This window comes from Myxocyprinus asiaticus, chromosome 33 (assembly GCF_019703515.2).
Source record: "Myxocyprinus asiaticus isolate MX2 ecotype Aquarium Trade chromosome 33, UBuf_Myxa_2, whole genome shotgun sequence".
Taxonomy (NCBI): domain Eukaryota; kingdom Metazoa; phylum Chordata; class Actinopteri; order Cypriniformes; family Catostomidae; genus Myxocyprinus; species Myxocyprinus asiaticus.
In genome coordinates this window covers 23,005,962-23,028,676 of record NC_059376.1, presented here as the reverse complement: position 1 = coordinate 23,028,676, position 22,715 = coordinate 23,005,962, and the positions used below count along the sequence as shown (strand labels likewise).

Here is a 22,715-nt window from a genome sequence, read left to right as displayed (position 1 = left end):
TGAGGCAATGTCCGTGGCCGTCGGAAGCGGAGAGATAGCGACCACATCCAGGAATCACACAAAGACGGAAAGGCATCTTTATAATGACGTGTCTTTAAAAAGACTTTCAACGTCAATGTGTACGCTCTAATAAAGAAAATATACTCTTTAGCAGGAATATACACTCTTTTAGTGATGTCGAAGCGCCCAGGGGTGAAATCTGCACTCGTCATGCAGAAGGAGAGAAAGCCGCTGGAAATGCACCGTATATCCAACAGAATACGCTTCTTAAGAGGTGAATGGAACAGCAGTAGTATTCAGCTTGCTGATAGTACAACCGCTCGGCTCCGAAGAAAAAATCTGAATGAGTGGTTGCGAGCTAGCTCCTTTTATACCCATATGTCCGGGGGAGTGGTATGCAAATTCCACTTGCCAATTCTCATTGGCCTTTTCTCAAATATCTGAGGTGTTCGGGGCTCTCAAGAGCAACCCCTAGTGTCACTACATCGACACAACGTCGAGTGAGTGACAGAAGGGGAACTGCCCTCTCGATATTTGAAATCAGCATGTTTGAAATCAGCAAGCAAATATGTCCCTTGGACTAGGTTGACCAGATGTCCCCATTTTCTGGGGACATTCCCGGTTTTTGACTGGAGCTGTCCCCGGAAATGTCCCCGTTTTTACTGCGCATTCAAAACAGTCCGAAAAGTGAAAATACATGGCAAGAAAGCCGCTATTGAAACCTACTGGCAACAAGTTTAATCGTGTACTGTTTATTTGACCAGCAGAGGGGGCTACTCGCTATAGCAGCTTTAAGTCATTTGTCTTCCTTTTCTGATTACTTGTTCACACCAGTTTTGCCCTTAAGAACTGGACCAGGGAGCAAGCGCAATTGAAAAGAATCATTCAAAAGAATTCAAAAAGTATCATATCAGCTTCGAGGTGAGGCACATACTAGCTATGTTATAAAGAAGTTATATTGTTATGTATTATATAAAATTAATGCATTTCAAATAAGAATATGGCATTAACAACATGATAATAAAGTATCTGCAAAGAACAACAATAAATGTGAGTCAGCACATTTCAGCATAGATTACAATGCACTTTACTGGGAAAGTGACTGAAAAGAAGCATCATAATGCATAAGAGTTGATCAAAATGAAAAGGTGTAATTAAGAAAAACAGGTCCATAGGAGATACCATATGAGATAACTGATAGAAACAGTTGGGTGAAATAGTTTGATAATTATTATTATACAATATTGATTATCTTTGTGTCATGGAAAAAAATCCCCAACAATATGAGGCATCTAATGGGTGCAATCAGCCCTTCAGAAATGAATTTCAGGCCCTGATATAATACATAGTGTAAGTGTTTCATATTATTTCAGTTGTAATGCTGGGGGAAATGGTAGTCAAGTGAGCTCATTTCTTTTGAAATTCCTCTGCCAGTTTGCCAGCAAGCAAGTTAGCAGCCTTGTTAGTGAAGGAAAAGAGGAGAAGAGAAGGAATTTTAGAAGAGAGTTAGAAGACTGATGTAAAGAGTGTGACCAAGGGCAGGTGTCCCTGTGCTGTGGAGTCAGCTGCAATAGTTCCTATATTCAGTCATTGTTTATATACGTATGTTTGTTTAGTTCACTTTTATGCCTCAATGTCATCTACTGTATACAGTGTAGAAAAGAATAAAGACATATGTAACAGAAGACAATTAAAAATGATCAACTTTACCTCAATATCAGAATTTCATTGAGACATTCAAAAGAGTATGATATACCATAGTTCACATTACTATATTCACCATGGTCAAAATACATAACATCCAAATTGTCCCCCTTTTTTAATTCATAGATAAGCAACATGTGAAATTTAAATGACATTTACCACTGAACTAGAAATGTCCCCATTTTTCATTTAAAAAATCTGGTCACCTTACCTTGGACCCATTGCTCTGTGTGAAGAGAGTTTTCTTTTTTCCTTGTAGTTTAGCCCACAGACAAATCTCTTCAAAGCATCTCTTTTCTCTCTTCTCCATCTAAAGTGCACTTCTCATAACCTCATTCTAGTGAAGTCAAAGTCTTTGGCCCAATAAATTATCCTCCCACTCTGAGATTCCATATCAGCTGTTTGCACTGAATACCTAAGCAAGGTATGATGAAATGTAGCAATGACCTCCGTGATGCCACAAATTGTCACAGAATGAATGAAAAGTAAAGAGAGGCAATGATGTTCTCTTCTCATTCATGAAGTAAGTGTGTCAACAGCATTAGAATGGATGAGAAGTTGACCTATCATGAGCAACAATATTTTTTTTTAATTTATGTTTTTTTCTGATTAAATTTTCCAGCTCTTCATAACAATTAAATAATAAATGAAAGAAACTGTTTACCTCAAATTTCACTCACCACAAAACAAATGTCACCGATCTACTTTTTGTCAAAGACAATGCTGTTCTAACTCTCGTTTTGGCTTTGAATAAAAATACAGGTCATTTATTTTTTTTATTTTTTTTTTACAGTTTTATCTAATTTTTTATGGCTTATCTATTGCTAACAACGTAAAACACAATTGTATTTTATTTTTTATGTTTATACACAAAATATATGATTGAAAGAAAAATATGGCTTTTTTTTTCTCCATATATTACCGTAAAATTACATCATGTCATCTTCCCATTTGACAAATCTCAAAGGAGCAGGGATTTGCATATTTTAATTACATAAAAACGTTAGGTACCTGATCCATGGCACTGTCTGAGATGCTTTGATTTAATTTAGTAATCCCACGTTTCTTTGCTTTCTTTGTTTTATATAACATTTTCAATCACCACAGAGGGGCTTTGTTCAGACGCTAGCCCTTAGAGGAGATAAGAGCAGGTAAGGAAAGGAGAGAGAGAGCTGAAGAAGATGAATGAAGGAGTTAGATGAAAGAGGAGGAGGAGGGGGTGGCGGAGGAGGAGAGGGAGGATGGATGCCGAGGAGATTTCTAATGAGTCACAGGTTGATACCATCCACGTTAGAACATGGAGATTCACTTGTGATGAATGACTCAATTCTAGCTGCTTCAATTAGGGAGGAAACTTTGCAGATAAAGCTGATGATACTGGAGAACACACACAGGTGCATGCAGAGCAGCCACAAACTCTCACCTGTTTGAACACAAGTGCATCCTTGCAATATGATGCAAAAAGCAGCATGGCCTCTGTTAGTGTTGGGGAAGCTACAGTAGTTTGAAACTGTAGTTTGTCAAGCTACAAGCTACTCATATATTTTAGTTAAACTACAGTTTAGCTCTCCATTTAAAAAAGTTTACGAGTTGTGGCAAAAACGACCTGCCCCTCTCTCTTGTCATTGTCACCCCACCGCTGAGGGTTACCCTTTAGCCAGGCTCACAAAGGGAGCGAGCAGGAGAGAAGGGGCACAATTTAATAAGCCTCATTTGGGGAGCAGATCCGCTCTCCCAGAACCCAGGCACGTGGTAGCACGTGTCGCAGCCGACTGGCTAGGATGCCGGGCCACCCTTCTCTTCACACTCCACTGCCTCTGGGAAGACAGGCTTCAACAGAAGCCACCGTCCCTCACGGCCCGGACCCTAGGAGGGGAGCATGTTCGACTGCCAGAACCCGCCCATGTCCTGGACTATCCCATGGACACTCCCCGACCTACACAAAGCCCCTGTCTCACCACGAGAACGGCATATATCCCCATTATTTTGGACACTATCCCCCTTTTTGGACATTTCATGTTGATAATTATTTAAAATAAATGCCTCTCTGAGGCCTAACGCCACACCCACTGTGTCTGTCTCTTGCTCACCCAGCCACACAGAGAAATTCACTTAGAATGAATTTCACCCTGTAAAAGCGGCAGTTATCTGCACACGCTGTCTGCATTGGTATAGCTCCCGTTTTTTTCAAGGAACTATGCAGATCAGACAATGGCGCTGTGCTGAGCGCAATATGCATTTGCAATTCCGATCTCGACACAAACATCATTCATTTTACCTCCTGGTTTTATCTGGCGGTACTGTTTTTATCCTCTTGTATTCAGCCAGTTGGCGTGCTAACCCACAGACGCATCTTCATTACACAGACATGCATACTGAAACAGATCCCTCCAATGCTGCAAGACCGTCCTTTTATCAAACACTTACATCATGACATTTGGAGACTCTCCCACCTGGGACTGTTTGACTCATTTTCTCTCATTGCATGGCACATTTTACCACAGCTCCTGCGGAGCACACTGGCAAACAACTGCCGTGTAGGAAGGGTGCTTAGGTGGTAGTAAAGTCGTGATTGGCATTTTTTCTGTTTTCTTTGAGTGGAGAAATATGGTTGAACACATGTAGCTCAACTCTGAGTTAAAAATAAATTGACCTTAATTTACCTATTAAATCTACTGATAGAGTTGAGCAGACTCTGCTTAGACTATGAAAATATGTGGAGCATTGTGGAGGTGGCTATACAATGTACTTTGTATGAATTTAACATACACTGTACAATTTAGGCTATGAATATTTTAACAGTTGTTATTCACATATATTACAATATAACTATTAACGTACAAAGTTCAGGTGTGTAGTGGAAAAAGACATGGCTAGCTATTAAGGACTGCTATTTAGTATGTAAACTGCACTCTGGTAGAAGCAGTCTTTCAGTCTGTTAGTCTCTACCATGATGGTGCAAAATCACATTTCTGAAGGCATGGGGCAGAACAATTTATGGCAAGGGTGATTAGGATCCTGAATGATCAATTGGGCTTTGTTTTGAAAGCAGATAATGTGGATATCTCCAAGTGGCAGCAGTTCGCATTCTATGACTCTCTGAGCTGAAGAAATAACACGTTGTAAAGCATTTTTATACTGTATGTTGTGATGGTGCTGTACCACACAGTGATGCCGCCAGTGAGAAAACTTTCTATGGAGGGGCAGCAGCCTCAAGGTTTTTGAGCAGATGCTTCCTCATGCTTCATTTTTAGGCACCACAGAAAGTGTAGCTGTTGTTTTCAGATTGGTTACAGCATTGCAGAACTAGGACGGAGGAGCTCACGTATCGAGATACCTACAGAAATGTTATATCTGTAAAATAGATTTGTGTGGGACGCACTATGTGAGGTTACACCTTTCTTTAATCACCACAAAAGGATGTTAATAGGAAAGTTATTTGATGTATTATACTGTAAATTATATTCAATGAGAGTTTCTCTCATCTTTAATCAGAGGTGCATTTTTCAGGCACAAAAATAATGAGGGTTGAATGAATGAACAATCTGAATTAGGGTGACAACATTAAACAGATAAATTTACACAAAAAACGAATACACCATAATTTATAAAACACAAGAGTACAAAAAAATAAAATAATGAACAACAAATTTTAAATAAACATTTTGTTACTTAAATTAGATGTGTTTGATTGTTGCCTCAGATTGATTAGCTGTAAGGGGCCATTCACAACAAATGTGTCCTTGCACTAAAAAAAGCTAGACGTAGTGCCACTGACACAGGTGTCTGGAGATGCGTTTTTAAGAGTTGCAGTTCTTTTTAACTTGTTTCGAAAAATGTAGCGCTTCTAGATGTGGCACAGTGGTCTAATATGTCCATCTAGCACATTGTGATGAGGAGGAGGGCATGGCCGGGCCGTGATGGTGCACTGCCGGCGCTGAATCAGCTGATCAGCAGGAGAGCGAGATAAAGGGGAGCCGGAGATGCCAGTTCGAGAGAGAGAGAGATGCACGTGGCCGCGCTACATGTGTGTGTGTTTGTTTATGTATGTTTTATGTTGTTTTAAGTTGAGTTTTACATTAAACTTTATGTTAACTGTTCAGCCGGTTCCCGCCTCCTCCTCGCCCGTCCTTTAACTGTTACACACGTTTACATAAGAAAAGAACTGAAAAAACAATTTGACATTAAAAACAGCAATACAAAGTTGTCGCACTACACCTCAGATTGTTGGAAAAAGTAGCTTGTTAATGTAATACCATAACTATTTTGAAAACAGCTGAACTACTGTCATGCTAATGAAAATGTAGTGTAGCATGTCATATTACATTACAAAGGTTTTGCCTTTCTTGATTCACCACAGAAGATGTTAAGAGTAAAATTATTTTGTAGTAAAGTCTTCTATAGTAACGTAATTGATTCCACTACAAGGGAGATATCACTAACAATTGCTCAGTTCTTTCCAGAATGGTTTCACACTCTCTTGGTAATTAGAGAATAATGTCTGGCACTTCTACCTCTAATTAAACAACTGATAAGTATCTAATTTCCAAAAGAAGCAATTGAAAACATTACAATAAGGGCTAAAGACAAATCTGCAGATATCTAATATCTGTTTGCCCTGGGCTAGCTGTGTGCTGAAAATCAAAAATGCCTTTCGATGATAAGACTGAAACAACTTGCAACGGTAAAGCCAGGTTTGAGAGAGGGAGAGAGGTGGATGAGTTGTGGATCTTCCTCATAAAAATGACAACAGCAAAAGCCTCCACTATAAAAAGAAAAAAGCTCAGTACACTCCTGGGACAAATTTATCTGGAGTGCTCAACAGCGTTTGGTTTTCAAGGGAGAGTGGGTTCTCTGCTGTTGTGAGTGGTGATATGGAATGCTAAGGAAGCCCGAAATAGGTGGCTGTGTGAGAGGCGGATCAGTGATACTCACTCCTGCTCCTGGAGGGCCTCTGTCCTTCAGAGTTTACCTCCAACTCTAATCAAACACATCTGAATCAATTAATCAAGGCTTTTGGGCTTTCTTTGAGAGTAGGGTTGGAGCTACACTCTGCAAGAAAGTGGCTTTCCAGGAGCAGGAGTGAGTGACATTAAAAGCCAAATTTCTCAACATTTGACAGATTATTATTATTAATCTTTAGCTTTATCGCTCTTCTTTTTGCAGGCGTTTATAAATCTGTAAAAAAATAAAGTATATTTATTTAAAATAGAAGTGAACAAATACACCCAGAGGTTTGAGCAAGAGAGGAGTTGAGCATGTTGGAAGGAAGAAAGAGTGTGAACATGACAGCAGCACTTATGAGTTACAGTAGGTTTTGCTCATGTCGAGCAATCAGGAGCCATTGGCGATTTCTGCAGAAATGCTCTGTATTCATCTGGGATTTGTGTGTTGCGCTCTGGACTTGCACATTCCTGTGGGGTTGGGGACTCAGGGCGTTTTTGTTCTGAATTGGTTGAATTGATTTTATTTGCAGTTTGAATCAAACTTGAGTTATCATCAATCTGAATTAAAGGGATGGTTCACCCAAAAATGAAAATTTGGTTATAATTTGCTGTTTGACTTTCTTATGTGGAACACAACAGGAAATATTTATGAATACTCCAATTTGTATTTAAATACAGTGGCAGTTGATAGTGATTTACTTTAAAGCTTAAAGGTGCTGTAAGTGATTTTTGCCCTTCTAACTTCCTCGAAACTGAGCCGTTTGATTAGCCACACCCCCTCTTTCCGAAACTCCACATACCAAAGATACCAAATTAGCTTTGAGACAGACAACGAGCAGAAGCTGTTGTCAAAAACAACGGCAACAAAATAGAACCCTCAACTGACAACTGTTATGAACAACATGGCATAAAAATGGCATAAAGCCTCAATAATTAGCTGCAAATACAGTACTAATAGAACACTCTAAATGATTGACAGGCAGAAAGCGTCAGTGACCGTGGCCAGCAGACACATTTTTGTTTGCTGTTTAAAGAGTCTAGAGCTGTCCCAGAGATTGGTGAGATATCTCACGACACTCATTTCAAACATTTTTGCATACCTTTCCATGAATAAATCGCTTTCAGCACCTTTAAAAAGGACCCAAATGTAACATATGTAGTTTATGCGACTCGTGTCATATTGCAAGTCCTCTGAAGGCATACAATAGGTTTTGGTGAGAAACAACCTCAAATTTAAGTAATTTTTCAGTAAAAGCACTGAGAGAAACTTGTTCACAAAAAAACATGCCAAAATATTTCAAATAGAAATAATTTGATATTCAAAAGAACATGAACATTTTATAGAGACACAAAGTTTAGATATTTTAAGTGGTTTTGCAAGGCAGTTTTCTATGTTTGTCCAACAGTTGTTTTTGCTGGGTACTTAAGGTGCAAACTGTAGTGTGGGTGTCAACTGAAAGATCTGAACTCTATTTGTCACAGGTGTATTTAGAAAAGAGTTAGAAGAAACAATGTGTCACTGATTTAGCACAAACACAATTAGTGTTGGAGTAACAAAATTAACTGGAACAATTTATACCAATTTACACTAATTACAACAAATACCCTAGTTTAATAACCTTCATCAAAAACAAAGCAGCACTATTTAAGTACATTATTTTTAACTAAGAGAGAGATTGGCATCTCCATTCCCTGTCTGTCACTCACTCGACGTTGGTGTCGATGTAGTGAGACTAGGGGTCACTCTTGGGAGCCCGAGACACCTCTGGTCTTTGATAAAAGGCCAATGAAAATTGGCGAGTGGTATTTGCATGCCACTCCCCCAGACATACGGGCATAAAAGGAGCTGGTATGCAACCACTCATTCAGATTTTCTCTTCGGAGCCAAATGGTCATGCTCATTGAGCTGAATACTACTGTTCATTCACCTCTGCTGGATCTGATGGCGCATTTCAGCGGCTTCTCCCCCCTCTGCACTGGTGCACTGCAGAGAACGCCCCTGGGCACTTCGGCAGAAAAACTAGAGAGTATATTTTCTGAAAGAGCATTTTTCCACTCTAAAAGAGTATATATTTCTCTAAAAGAGCGCACACACGGAAAGTCTTTTTAAAGACGCGTCTTTTTAAAGATGCTTTTCCGATTGTGTGTTATTCCAGGTTGTGCTTGTTATCTCTCGCCTTCTAATGGTCACGATCACTGTCTTTCGTGTCTGGGCACTGCTCACGCGGAGACATCGTTCGTGGATGGTCATGTTCTCATTGCTAGAATATGTCCATGTCAACGTTGCGGTCACGGCTCGCCTTCGTAAGAAAGTGAGCCACCCCAGAGGCTCCCGCCTCGGTCCTTTTACCCACAGGTATGAGGCCAGCGCGGCTAGCACTGTGGTCAACGATGGCCACACTAGTGGCCGAGGAGCACCACCTTTGGCTCAACCTGGTCGAGATGGGTGAGGCCGACAAGACACGATTCCTTGCTGCTCCCATTTCCCAGGCGGGCCTATTCGACGACACTGTCGAGGACTTTGCCCAGCAGTTCTCAATGGTAGAGCAGTAGATGGATGCTAGCTGGCATATCCTGCCCCGGCGCGGCTCAAGATCCCGCACCCCGTCTACTCATCGCCAAGGGCGTCCCCCTGTGGTGACTGCACCGGCTCCACCGCAGACCGCCCCTTCGGCCCGGCCCCGGCGTGGAGCCCACCGCAGGAAGCAGACACCACCCGTCTCGCGGCCGCTCAGAACCCATGAAAGGCTTCAAAGTGCCCTTGAGACGGGCGACCCAGGGACAACGAAACCCGCTGCTCTGGAGCTGGTAAGCAGATTTTCATCTTTTTGTTACCTTTTGCATTTAATTGCGCTGCATGCCCAAGTGGCTGCAGTACTCAAGAGCTCAGCAAGAGCGGTTTCCTTGTTCCCAGGGTCACGTATCCGGTGTGTACAGCCGTCATCACGACCACCGTCCACCACTCCATTTGGCAGGTTTGGCGCTCCAGCGGCGGTCTCCTGCCCCTGAGCACCCAGCTGTGGCACAAATTCACCCCCGATGTGACAGTCTCCACGGGTCACGAGGACAGGCCTCTTCCTCCCCCATCCCAGGCTGTTCCGGGGGTGGTCACAAGGAGCCAGGTAAGTGCTTCGATGTCCTTAGACTCAGCACGGCCACGACGTGGTGTGGCACCTCGAGCTCCGCCCCGCCGCGAGGCCCCACCTGCAGGTACATCCGATGACGTTGTCCCTTTGGTCCCCCTTGCGCGGAACTTGGACGCATGGCTTGCTCTTTCCAATCCGTCACGAGGGCTGGTCCGGACCGTCTGACTCGGCTGTGCGATTCACTTCGCGGGGCATCCGTCCAGGTTCAGCAGTGTCCACTTCACGTTGGTGAAAGACGAAAACGCTGCTACCTTGCGCGGAGATCGCTACCCTCCGACGGAAGGGCGCGATAGAACCTGTCCCTCCAGCCGAGATGAAGAAGGGGTTTTTTCAGCCCCTACTTCATCATACCGAAAAAAGGCAGTGGTTTGAGGCCAATCTTGGACCTGTGAGTTCTGAACTAGGCTTTACACAGACTCCCGTTCAAGATGCTGACGCGAAAACGCATTCTGGCGAGCGTCCGGCATCAAAATTGGTTCGCGGCGGTAGACCTGAAGGATGCGTACTTCCACGCCTCGATCCTTCCTCGACACAGACCCTTCCTGAAGTTCACGTTCGAGGGTCAGGCGTATCAGTACAAAGTCCTCCCTTTTGGCCTGTCCCTGTCTCCTCGCGTCTTTACGAAGGTCGTCAAAGCTGCCCTTGCCCCGTTAAGGGAGGTGGGCATTCGCGTTCTCAACTATCTCGACGACTGGCTAATCCTAGCTCACTCTCAAGATGTGTTGTGCGCACACAGGGACCTGGTGCCCTCACACCTCAGCCGACTAGGGCTTCGGGTCAACTGGGAAAAGAGCAAGCTCCTCTCGGTTCAGAGCATCTCTTTTCTCGGTTTGGAGTTGGACTCAGTCTCCTTGACGCCGCGCCTTACGAACGAGCAAGCCCAGTCGGTGCTGGCCTGTTTGAAGGCGTTCAAACAGGGAACAGCGGTTCCACTGAAACTCCCTCAGAGGCTCCTGGGGCATATGGCATCCTCGGCGGTGGCCACCCCGCTCGGGTTGATGCATATGAGGCCGCTTCAGCACTGGCTCCAGTCTCGAATCCTGAGACGGCCATGGCGCCACGGGAAACACCGCGTGGCCATCACGTTGGTCTGTCACCGTCTTTTCAGCCCTTGGACCGACCTCTCATTCCTACGGGCAGGTGTTCCTCTAGAACTGGTCCCTAGGCGTGTCGTGGTCACGACAGACGCCTCCAAAACTGGCTGGGGCGCCATTTGCAATGGGCACGCAGCCGCTGGCCTCTGGACGGGTCCACGACTACATTGGCACATCAACTGCCTCGAGTTGTTGGCCATTCTGCTCGCCCTGCGGAGGTTTTGGCCGTTGATCCAGGGCAAGCACGTGTTAGTTCAGACAGACAACACGACAACGGTAGCATATGTCAACTGCCAAGGTGGTTTGCGCTCTCATTGTATGTCACAACTCGCCCGCCGTCTCCTCCTCTGGAGTCAGCAGTACTTCAAGTCGCTGCAAGCCACTCACATCCCGGGCAACCTCAACACTACGGCGGATGCGCCATCACAACAGGTTACCCTCAGGGGAGAGTGGAGACTCCACCTTCAGGTGGTCTAGCTGATTTGGAGTCGATTCGACAGGCACAGGTGCACCTGTTCGCCTCCCAAGAATCCTCCCCACTGCCCGCTCTGGTACACCCTGACCAAGGCCTCCCTCGGCATAGACGCACTGGCACACAACTGGCCCCCTGGTATTCGCAAATATGCATTTCCCCCAGTGAGCCTGCTTGCACAGACCCTGTGCAAGGTCAGGGAGGACGAGGAGCAAGTTGTCCTGGTAGCACCCTACTGGCCCGCCCAGATGTGGTGCTCAGACCTCACGCTCCTCGTGACAGCTCCCCCCTGGCAAATTCCCCTGAGGAAGGACCTTCTTTCTCAGGGAAGGGGCACCATACGGCACCCGCACCCAGACCTCTGAAATCTCCATGTCTGGCCCCTGGACGGGACGTGGAAGACCTAAGCTGTCTCCCACCTGCAATGGTAGACACGATCACTCAGGCTAGGGCTCCCTCTACGAGGCACCTGTATGCCTTTAAGTGGCGTCTGTTCGCTAAGTGGTGTTCTTCCCATCGGGAAGACCCCCAGAGATGCACAGTCAGATCAGTGCTTTCCTTCCTGCAAGAGAGGTTGGAAGGGAGGCTGTCCCCTTCCACCTTGAAGGTGTACGTTGCTGCCATTGCAGCACACCACGACGCAATCGACGGTAAGTCCTTACATGTCCTGAATCCCTCCAGGCTGCACCTCGTTCCCTCATCGGACCTCTGTAGTTCTTCAGGGTCTACAGAGAGCCCCCTTTGAGCCTTTGCAGTCAGCCGAGCTTAAGGCACTCTCCTTGAAGACTGCCCTCCTGACTGCGCTCACTTCCATCAAGAGAGTAGGTGACCTGCAAGCGTTCTCTTTCAGCAAAACATGCCGGGAGTTCGGTCCACGTTACTCTCACATGATCCTGAGACCCTGACCGGGCTATGTGCCCAAGGTTCCCACCATCCCTTTAGGGACTAGGTGGTGAACCTGCAAGTGCTGCCCCAGGAGGAGGCAGACCCAGCCCTGTCATCGCTGTGTCCGGTGTGCGCTTTACTCATCCATTTGGATCGCACGCAGAGCTTTAGAATCTCTGAGCAGCTCTTTGTCTGCTGTTGGTGCACAGCGGAAAGGAAGCGCTGTCTCCAAGCAGAGGATCGCCCACTGGCTCGTTGACACCATAACTATGGCATATCTCGCCCAAAACATGCCGCCCCCGGTAGGGCTACGAGCCCATTCTACCCGTGGTGTAGCGGCTTCTTGGGCCTTGGCCAGAGGTGCCTCTCTAACAGACATTTGCAGAGCAGCGGGCTGGGCAACACCCAACACCTTTGCAAGGTTCTACAACCTCCGGGTGGAACCGGTTTCGTCCCAGGTAGTGGCACGCAACACAAGCGGATAAGCCCGGGATAGCCGGCCGGGTGTATCGCTTGCACATAGCGCCTTCCACCTCCTTTTGAGCTGAAGACGTGCGCCGTTAATTCCCAGTAGTGTTCACAAAAGTTGTTCCCTGGTTGACTTCCTCCGAGCCCTGTGGCAGTCGAGTTTTCAGAGAGACTCGCTGCTGGCCCAGTACACGCGCTAACTAAGAGCCCTGTTCTGGGGTAGGTGCTCCGCATGTGGCGGTTCCCTGTAAGGCTAACCCCATGCGATCTATATCTTCCGCTAATTCGTTTCCCTGCTGGCAAACTGCGTCTTCCTTGGGCAGAGCCCCTCTGCCCCAGTCTCCATGTTTGTAGTAACTCCTCCCGCATTGGGCAGGATCTACCTTGAAGGCTCTCCACATGGTTGGAAAAACCATGTGACATATTCTTCCACTTAAATACCCCCCCTCTTGGGGCGAGGTGTGGTCTCCGCGGTGTCCACACCCCCCGACTAGACCTGGCGGCCCAGTCGGATAATCCCCCTTCTTTTTTAGGGAGTGGAAAAAGAGAAGGGGAAAAGAGGCCACGACTGGGTTAAGCCTGTCTCTATCTTTGGGTAGTCGACTGGTCCCCAAAAAGGGCCATTCGACACTCATAACTGTGTTGGGGGAGGTTACGTGTCGACCTGGTGTGCTGGCTATGAAGCACACAACAAGTCTGCCCACCACACACCGCCAGTTCACGTAACACAGTTCAGCCTTGTGGCGTTTTGTATAGGGACCCCTAGTGTCACTACATCGACACCAACGTCGAGTAAGTGACAGATAGGGAATGTCATGGTTACTGGTGTAACCTCCGTTCCCTGATGGAGGGAACGAGACGTTGGTCACTCCTGCCACAAAGCTGAACTACCCGCTGAAATGGCCGGACCTTATATCGGCTCCTCAGTGTAAAACCTGAATGAGTGGTTGCATACCAGCTCCTTTTATACCCGTATGTCCGGGGAAGTGGCATGCAAATACCACTCGCCAATTTTTATTGGCCTTTTATCAAAGACCAGAGGGGTCTCTGGCTCCCAAGAGTGACCCCTAGTGTCACTACATCGACACCAACATCTCGTTCCCTCCATCAGGGAACGGATGTTACACCAGTAACCATGACTTTTTTCTCCATTGATGGAGAAAACTTGAAGAATGAAGTTAGGGCTTGAAGCGCTTGCCAAAGCAGAGTACAGCAAACAGGAAGGGATCTGCTCAGATCTTCATCGGCTCAGATTCCTATCAGGTTATTCGCAAAATAGATTTCCGGGGAGGGGCGCCCAAAGCGAGCTGTAAAGGGAGTTGTTTTCAGCTGTACAGCCTGTAATACTGTAAAGAGGAAAGCGTATTTTATAAAAATTAACCCCCCAACCCAAACCCCAAATCAAAACTTAACCATCAGTGGAGTAAAAAATTTAATATTAAAATGCAACCTCCGAATCGCTCTCGTCACTGACTATCCTAGGATCTCGGAAACATCATGCCGACTTTGGGTGTGATCATGTTGCACTAAAAATGTGAATATTTTTTGAACTGTAGATGAGGTTTAATAGTACAAATTAACAGGCCATGGAATCATATGAAATGAAATACATGTCTACATTATAAGACTTCATTTGTAATGATTGATTCATACTGCCTTTCCCTAACATAATATAGCAAGACCTAAGACGAATGTGGATCACAGACAGGATCATAGCACTAATTCACAGAAGTGCTTTTAATAAGTAAGGATTAACCAGCCTTTCCATTTTCAGTCAGTCCAATCCATAAAGGTGTCTGCAAACGTTCTACCTCATTAAATAAGATCTTGTTAACTCAAGCTCAGCTTATTCAGCTTAAACTTGTGCATTTAATCGATTAAGTTACATGCTTTAAGGTAAGCTTCATAATTCGATATTACTTGGTATCAGATGTCAAGGTTTTGTTATGGGTTATTGTTAGGCAGATTGGTAGTTCTTTTATTGTTACTGAATTTAAATTAGCTGTACTTCGAGTTTAATTAGATGATAAAAAAAAAAAATAAAAAAAATTAGCTGTTAGTTTTGCCAAACCTGAGAGGGTTTGGGTTGAGCCACTGATTGCTAGCATGCTTTTGACATTTAGCATAAAAGCCAATAACTGTCACTCAAAGGTTGCTAGCATTTGTGTCAACGATTGCAGACAAATGAAGGAGCTTTTTGCAGAGCAAAAGTGCTCAAACATTAAAAAATGAACACAAGGATCTTTTTGAAACCAATTTTGCTCATCGTCAAAGCTTCGAAACAAATGTTGAATGTTTGATCCGAAAACAAAATATCCTGTGCACGTTTACAATGTTCACTCAAATCAGTAGAGTGACTTCCATATAAAGCAGCATAAAAAGGCCTAGTTTGCTCATCCACATGCCTGCATTTCATCTCACAGTTTGCTTTTTCAACATTATTGTATGAGTCTTCCCTTCCTCTCATTCTGCCCCTACTTGACACTTCCATGTTTTTTTTGTTTTTTTCTTTGCCAGAGTTGGCACACAGCTCAGCTCAACATACTGCGCTTCACCTTCCCAAACTTCAGTACCAACAAATAAATGTGTCAAGAGAGATGAATGTTAATGTCTGACATCAGCGTTTCTGTGCATCCAGGGAGTCACAGAGTGAACAAGGGCAAAAAAGGGTGAGGTTAGGGGTGGGAGGCACACTGTCATTTCTTAGGAAATAGCCCAGTGCATCATTATATAATTTTTTCTATAGTTTTACAGTGGGTGTGACGCTCATTTTGGAAATGCTCTAATAAGGGCACAGAGAGACACTTACCTTGTCGGGGGTTTAGCAAAGATGAGGACCCAAACGCAGAGTTAAAAACCAAAAATACTTTATTTACAAACTCAAACTCCCACGAGGGGAAAACAACAAAAACTTTTTTGGTGCAAATTCATCTGTCACTTAGTAGAAGCTAGTAAAATTATATGTCAAAACAAATGTACAACTGATTAAACTGTATTAAAATTTGGTTTATTATTTATTTATTTTTTTACAAGGACATGCACTGGAAATTTTAACACTACCATTAAAGTTACTTCTAGAAGTACATCTAGTTAACCAATTTACAACTTTTACTGTAGCATTTTTACATTGTTTCTCTGTTTGAAATTACTGACATTTGTGAAGACCACAGTTTTGTACACCTATTACATATAATAATACATAATAATACATAATAATACATTTCAGTTATTTATTTTAAAGATGTTTTTTCTTCACTTTTATACAACACAATTTTGGTACCGTAATGGCTCGCCATTGCGTCCTGAAGCAAGCCCAATTCAGAACCACTGCCGTAGACTATATAGTTAGAATCTGTAAGGCTATTCAATGCCTTTAAGAGACAGTATTCAAATGGGATAGTCTCTAAAAGTCCTGAATTGTTAATGAACCTTGAAGTGAAGATGAAATAATCATATTTCCACTGTTCCACAGTTGTAATTAAGGCCATGGAGAAGACATATTGATCACCACCAGCTTCGGCTACCAGCCTCTGTTTACATTCAGGGATTTGGTGATACAAACAGAATTTTAAGTTGGCAAGCAACATGGTAACTTTGAACAAAAGGGAATTTAATTTATTCTCAGGTTGTCATAGAAATGTCATCTATCACCAGAACTAAAGAACTCTTCTTGTTTTATTGTCACACTTTGTTGTTTTGTCAAACACACACACACACACAAAAAAAAAAAAAAAAAAAAAAAAATATATATATATATATATATATATATATATATATATATATATATATATATATATAAATTCCTGGCATATGACTGTGGTATTAAAGTGATAGTTAACCTAGAAATTAATAGTCTGTCATTATTTAGTCACCTTCGTGTCATTCCAAGTTGTATGATTTTTCTTCTTCCATGAAACACAATGTTTTGAAAAGTTTTCACATTGCTGTATTTCATACAATAAAGGTGAATGTGTACCAAGGGCTATGATGCACCAAAAAAAAAAAAAAAACACCACAAAAGCATGATAAAAGTTGTCCATATGACTCATGCACTCTATTCCAAGTCTTCTGTAGTCATACGATAGCTTTACATGAGGAACAGGCTGAAGTTATTCACTGATAGCCTAATCCTATTTGACAGCCATGGTCATCATTCAATTTCATCATATGGAAAAGAGCATCTTGGACATTCTTCCATAAATAACAAATTTTGTGCACCATGGAATAAATCATATGGGTTTCAAAGACATGAGTGAGAGTAAATAATGACAGAATTTTCATTTTTGAGTGAACTGTTCCTTTAAGAGTGCTACTTACTCTGTTTGCAAGAGATCTTAAAAACTGTAGCTATATTTATTGAATGGAAAATTAAGTCGGTCAGTCTCATTATAACCACTCCCCATCCCCATTCTCTTTCTCACCTACAGCTTGTGAGTTGATGAACAGAGGAATCCTAGCCCTGGTCAGCTCCATTGGCTGTATGTCTGCAGGCTCGCTGCAGTCTTTGTCTGATGCCATGCACATCCCTCACCTCTTCATCCAGAGGGCACCCGGGGGCACTCCTCGCTGTAGCTGCCCACCCACCAGTCGCGCTCAGCCAGACGACTACACGCTTTTTGTGCGACCGCCCGTCTACCTAAATGATGTCATTTTCCAAGTGGTGATGGAGTACACCTGGCAGAAGTTCATTATCTTCTATGATACTGCCTATGGTGAGTATTTCGATTTACAGATGACATTATGTGGTGCTACTCTCTCGGAGTGTATCCAATCAGTGACCCCGCATTAATAGCCCCTCATTACCACCACCTGGGGGGGAAATTATACAACATTATTACCTCCATTGCTCATTATGTGTTTAAGGCAATTTTTCTGTGTGTGTGTTAAGAGAAAGAGAATGGCCTGTGAGTAAGGGAAGTAGGGAGGGAGGGATTATGGTGCTCTGTTTTATAAAGTGAGCTGTCTACGGAGGCAGCATTTTAAGGCATCATAGGCAGGGCAGGGGCCAAACATTTGGAACAGCCCTTGCCCTGCTGCCTCCTAAGATACCTTGTTTTAGCCAAACAAATTAATAAATCTAAGACGGAAGATAAGGTGAGAGATGTTGATCAAGAATATATTGCTATTTCATACAATACTTGTAGTATTGATAAGAATTGTTCAATGTAATTGTTTTACCCAAAATTTGTCTGTACTGTGCACCGTTAGCTTAGCCACCTTTTAAAGTGTCATGAAACCCCCTAGTTCATCACCAATCGATCACACATTTACACCCTGTCTACACCAGACGGGAGTGGTGCGTCATGTCAAAAGGAATAAAACCCCATTATAATCAATGATGCTGTCTTCACTGGAAGCACCCATTGCGGCGCATCCGTCCCGGCAACAATAAACTTGTATCACATTCTACTACACAAATTAGAACGTCCATGTCAATGTGTCCAGTTTTTTTTAAAGTATAGCCACATAGCATAATGCATAATGCATGTTAACTTGACTCTAGTGTGATAAAATTGCTTACTAATCTTGTCTGTGTAAAGTTTTTGAAGTATTTCAACTCCATTGTCATAACGACGTAAAACCGATTAACCTTGTAGAAGTAAAACCCGAAAACTTTTGCACAATGTAAAGGATGCAAAAAGAGAGATGACATGACTTGAGTTTTTGGTTTTCATTATTGTCTTCTGTTTTTGAACAAGCTGTCGTGTTATCTTGTCTATGATCAGACACATGGAGAACAAGCAATGCAATCAGCACTGTGTCTAACAGCCTCCCCTCATAAACAACATGCTTGGAGCACGATTAGCAGAACTGCAGCCAAAAATCATTTGCGGCTGTCCGGTTATGGACATTGGTCCATTCTGACGAGTAATTTCGATCTCATCACGGTGTTAGTGTAAAAGTTCGCTCTCAGGTCTGTTCTACGAGTGCTGTTGAAGTCTCATGCCAGTCCTGAACAGCTGTTATGTCCATGAGTTTCAATTCTCTGCTGTAATGTGAGCTCAAGCATGAGGCAGCACAATGATTGGATGGAAGCGTTCCTTCTTATGAATATTGTGGAGAAAGGTTCAGAATTTACTGACATACATGTGTACTGTCCTACCAATCATAACTCTGAGTTTACGCATGTACCTCATTTTTGTGACATTGCTTCTACTTTCGTTTTTAACCAGAAGAACAAAATTACTGAATAAAACGAAAATGTAACCACTTAACAATAAACACAATGAGTGCTATCATTGTTCAGTAATCTGCAACCTGTACCTATCTGTTCAGATCTAAAAAAAAATTTGATTTGGTGTTTCATGACCCTTTAATGTCTTTGACCCTTTAAACTATATTTTTAAACTATATTTTTGCGGTCACTTACCATAGTGGTTAGGATGCTGCCTATGTAGGCAGTGAGGAAGCTCACTAAGTTTTGGAGCTGAGCTTAGATATGAGAGTGCCTGTTTGAAAAGAGCCTAATGGACATAATCAAAATGATAAGAAAAAAAAAGAATCTGTGTTTGTGAGTAGGTCAAAGAGAAAGTTGGGGTGAGAGACAGAGAGAGAAACAAAGAAAGAGAGAAAGAGTGAGATGGAGAAATCGAGTGTAGTTGTGTGTGAAAAGAACTCCATAGTTGATGGTCCCACTGGAGGGCATGCTCTGCTGTAGCAGGTTAAGGTCCATATGAATAAGTACCTGTCCCCGAAGAAAAACGGATGTGGTTTCGACCATGTCCTAGATGCCCGGTACAGCTATATAATAATGAAGCCTTAGAGATCCTCACCAAATCTCTTGCCTTAAGCTTGGATAGGGCTTGACCATTGACTCAGAAGATAGATTTCTCAGACATTTGATGAGCTGCCCTCTGAGCAAGAGTTCTTTCAGAGAGAGAAAAAACAAAGTATCCCTAAATTGAATTGGCTTTTTAAGGTGGCTTCTTGGATTTCTTGGATTTCATTGGTTAAATGATTTTGGATTTCTCTGTGTTTTTAAAAGGGTGGAGAAAATGCTTCCCATATCTTTTACTGTTGACATTGAACACTGTGCGTCCAATCAAATTGTACAGTATTGTGGCGCAAATTAATCTGTCACTAAGTAAGAGTTAGTCAAATTAGGTAAATGCCAACATGGACAGGTTGCGTGACATTTATGGGATTAAAATCCCACCAAATGTATTGCGGTCACGGATCCAAAAATAATAAGCGTGAATCAAAATAATAAGCGTGAATCCAAAAATAAAAAGCGCAGATCAAAATAATAAGCACAGATCATAAAATAACAAGCATGAATCAAAAATATATAAACACAATTAAAATATGCTGCAAAAAAAAAAAAAGAAAAACAACAAACAAAATCATGTTTTCCTTGGTTATATTACTGTATTTTGTGCTCTGACAATTTTGCTTATATTTTCATTTTTTTGTACACTTACGCTGTATTTTTCTTTGCTTTTGTTTCCAAGTTCTGCGCTTGATTTTCCAAAACTTGTGAGTAGAGTTTCATGTAAATCAGGGGGGCGTTTTGCATCCCCATTGGTCCACAAGTTCTTGATCGACAGCTCCTCCTCTAGCCAATCATTCGACGAGGGGAGGTGACGTCACTCTAATGCAACTCCGACTGCTGCCGCTCAATATTATATTATTTGTGGTTGATAGATACTCTGCTTGTGTCTGTTTTGCGTATTTTCTGCCAGCTCTAGGAAACAATGTGTTGCCCGAGTAGGCCATTATCATAGTCCATTAACACATGTATCGAGTCAGCTGAATTTAGTTAGGCATTATTTAAGAACTCCTTGTTTGTAGGGTATTGGCTGTATGTCTAAAAAAAAACAAAAAAAAAAACAAACACAAGGCTAGGTTGTTGTGGATGTTTGATGCATGTTTTTACTAGCTGTACCAATGCAGTTGCGAGTTCAGAGCCCAACTTGATCCGCTTTTCCACAAAATAAAATCCAGATCCCGACACCAAGGACTATTACAATACCGATGAATATAGAAATGCTTACATATAACTGGACATTTGTATTTTTTTTATTATTATATCAAAAATTTAAAAGGTGTGCATTATTGCTGACACCTACATGCACACTTTGGAGTTGGTTGTATGCCTGTAAGTCATTTGCTTCAAATGTTACTGAAGTTGTAAACTCTATGTTATGGAAATGTTTGTAAATGTTTTGGATTTGTATGCTCCAATGTTGCTGTATCTTTAGAGACGGTCCCCCTAAATTTGCGACTATTTGTGAATAAAGAGCGTCCAACGTCAAGCCAACTTTATTGCAGTACATAACGGCACATTCAGCAACATGGAAAAGCGGATCAAGTTGGGTTCTGAACTCACGACTACATTGGTACAGCTAGTAAAATCATGCATCAAACATCCACACCAACCCAGGCTTGTTTTTGTTTGTTTTTTTAGATATGCAGCCAATAACCTACAAACAAGGAAGTCTTAAATAATGCCTAAACCAAAGACTCTGCCAACTAAATTCAGCTGACTCGATACATGTGTTAATGGATTATGATAATGGCCTACTCGGACAACACATTGTTTCCTAGAGCCGGCAGAAAATACTCAAAACAGACACAAGAAGCAGCGTATCTAAAAACCACAAATAATATAATATTGAGCAGCAGCAGTTGGAGTTGCATTGGAGTGACGTCACCTCCCCTTGTCGAATGATTGGCTAGAGGAGGAGCTGTCGATCAAGAACTAGTGGAACAATAGGAACGCAAAACGCCCCCCTGATTTACATGAAACTCTACTCACAAGTTTTGGAAAATCAAGCGCAGAACTTGGAAACAAAAGCAAAGAAAAATACAGCGTAAGTGTACAAAAAAATGAAAATATGAGTAAAATTGTCAGAGAGTACAAAAAACAGTAATATAACCAAGGAACACATGATTTTGTTTGCAATTCTGATAACTTTGCTTTAATTCTTTTTTTTTTTTTTTTTTTGCAGCATATTTTAAATGTTTATATATTTTTGATTCATGCTTGTTATTTTTTCATCTGTGCTTATTATTTTGATCTGCGCTTTTTATTTATTTTTGAGCTTATTATTTTTTTTTTATCTGCGCTTATTATTTTTTGATTCGCGCTTATTATTTTGATTCACGCTTATTATTTTTGGATCCGTGACCGCAATACATTTGGCGGGATTTTGATCCCATAGACATGACCTCATCTCTGAAAACCGTGAACAAAACTATGCAAGATAAAGCAGATGACCCAGACTACATCAGATACAGATAAACATGGTTTTGCTGACCACATAGACTTATCAGCTGCCGAGTTCACGATATAGCACAGCCTTTTTCTGCAGAGTGATGTAATGTACCTAATTAGTTCTGCCATTGCCATATTTATTTAAGATACAACGTATTGACTAAATTTCATCAAGGAGGTGCAAACAAGGCTCCAAAGACGTATATTTTTGATCAAGCATGGAGAAAATGTAAAGAACTCATATTTAATATGATGTAAAAAATTATTTAAAGTTCTACAAGGTATCCTCATTTGACTTTCTGTTTTAAATGTAGCTAATGGATAACAAAGACATGTGTTAAACATAATGTGTGTCTCACTGCTTAAGGTGAAGTCATTGACCTCTAATACATTTACCACCTTCTGTAAATTCAGTTTGAATAGCCATTGCGTAGCACTTTAATATTAGAGTAACCTATCCAGACATTTGGCAAACCAGGTTAAGGTTAATTTAATGTGCAGCGAGTCCAGTTGTGGTGATTTCATGGTTAACAGACAAGTGGATGAGAATGATAAGGAAATTGAATCCTTCTTTTGTGGAGATAATTAATAACGATCTAGGCCAATGACCCTATTATCCTCTCATGATAACCAGTCGTCCTCTGTATAGTGGGGTTGGTCAAGAGTGAGAATATATTTAATTGAACATTGTCTCTTTCTTGTACATTGTACATGGTGTTCCCAAACTTCACTTCAGAACTTTTTCTTCTTGGATATTGCTATCAAAATTTTGTTTTGTATACT

The 22,715-nt window shown here is 42.3% G+C and overlaps 1 protein-coding gene across 2 annotated transcripts in view; it reads left to right on the top strand.

The window, feature by feature from the left end:
- The window catches only part of LOC127424243 (glutamate receptor ionotropic, delta-2-like), a 618,756-nt gene that overhangs the window by 317,209 nt on the left and 278,832 nt on the right, over nt 1–22,715 (top strand). For both annotated transcript variants that reach the window (XM_051669247.1, XM_051669248.1), the window contains exon 3: nt 17,143–17,427. In XM_051669247.1, the coding sequence (XP_051525207.1) occupies nt 17,143–17,427 (285 nt within the window). The remainder of the gene's footprint in view (nt 1–17,142; nt 17,428–22,715) is intronic.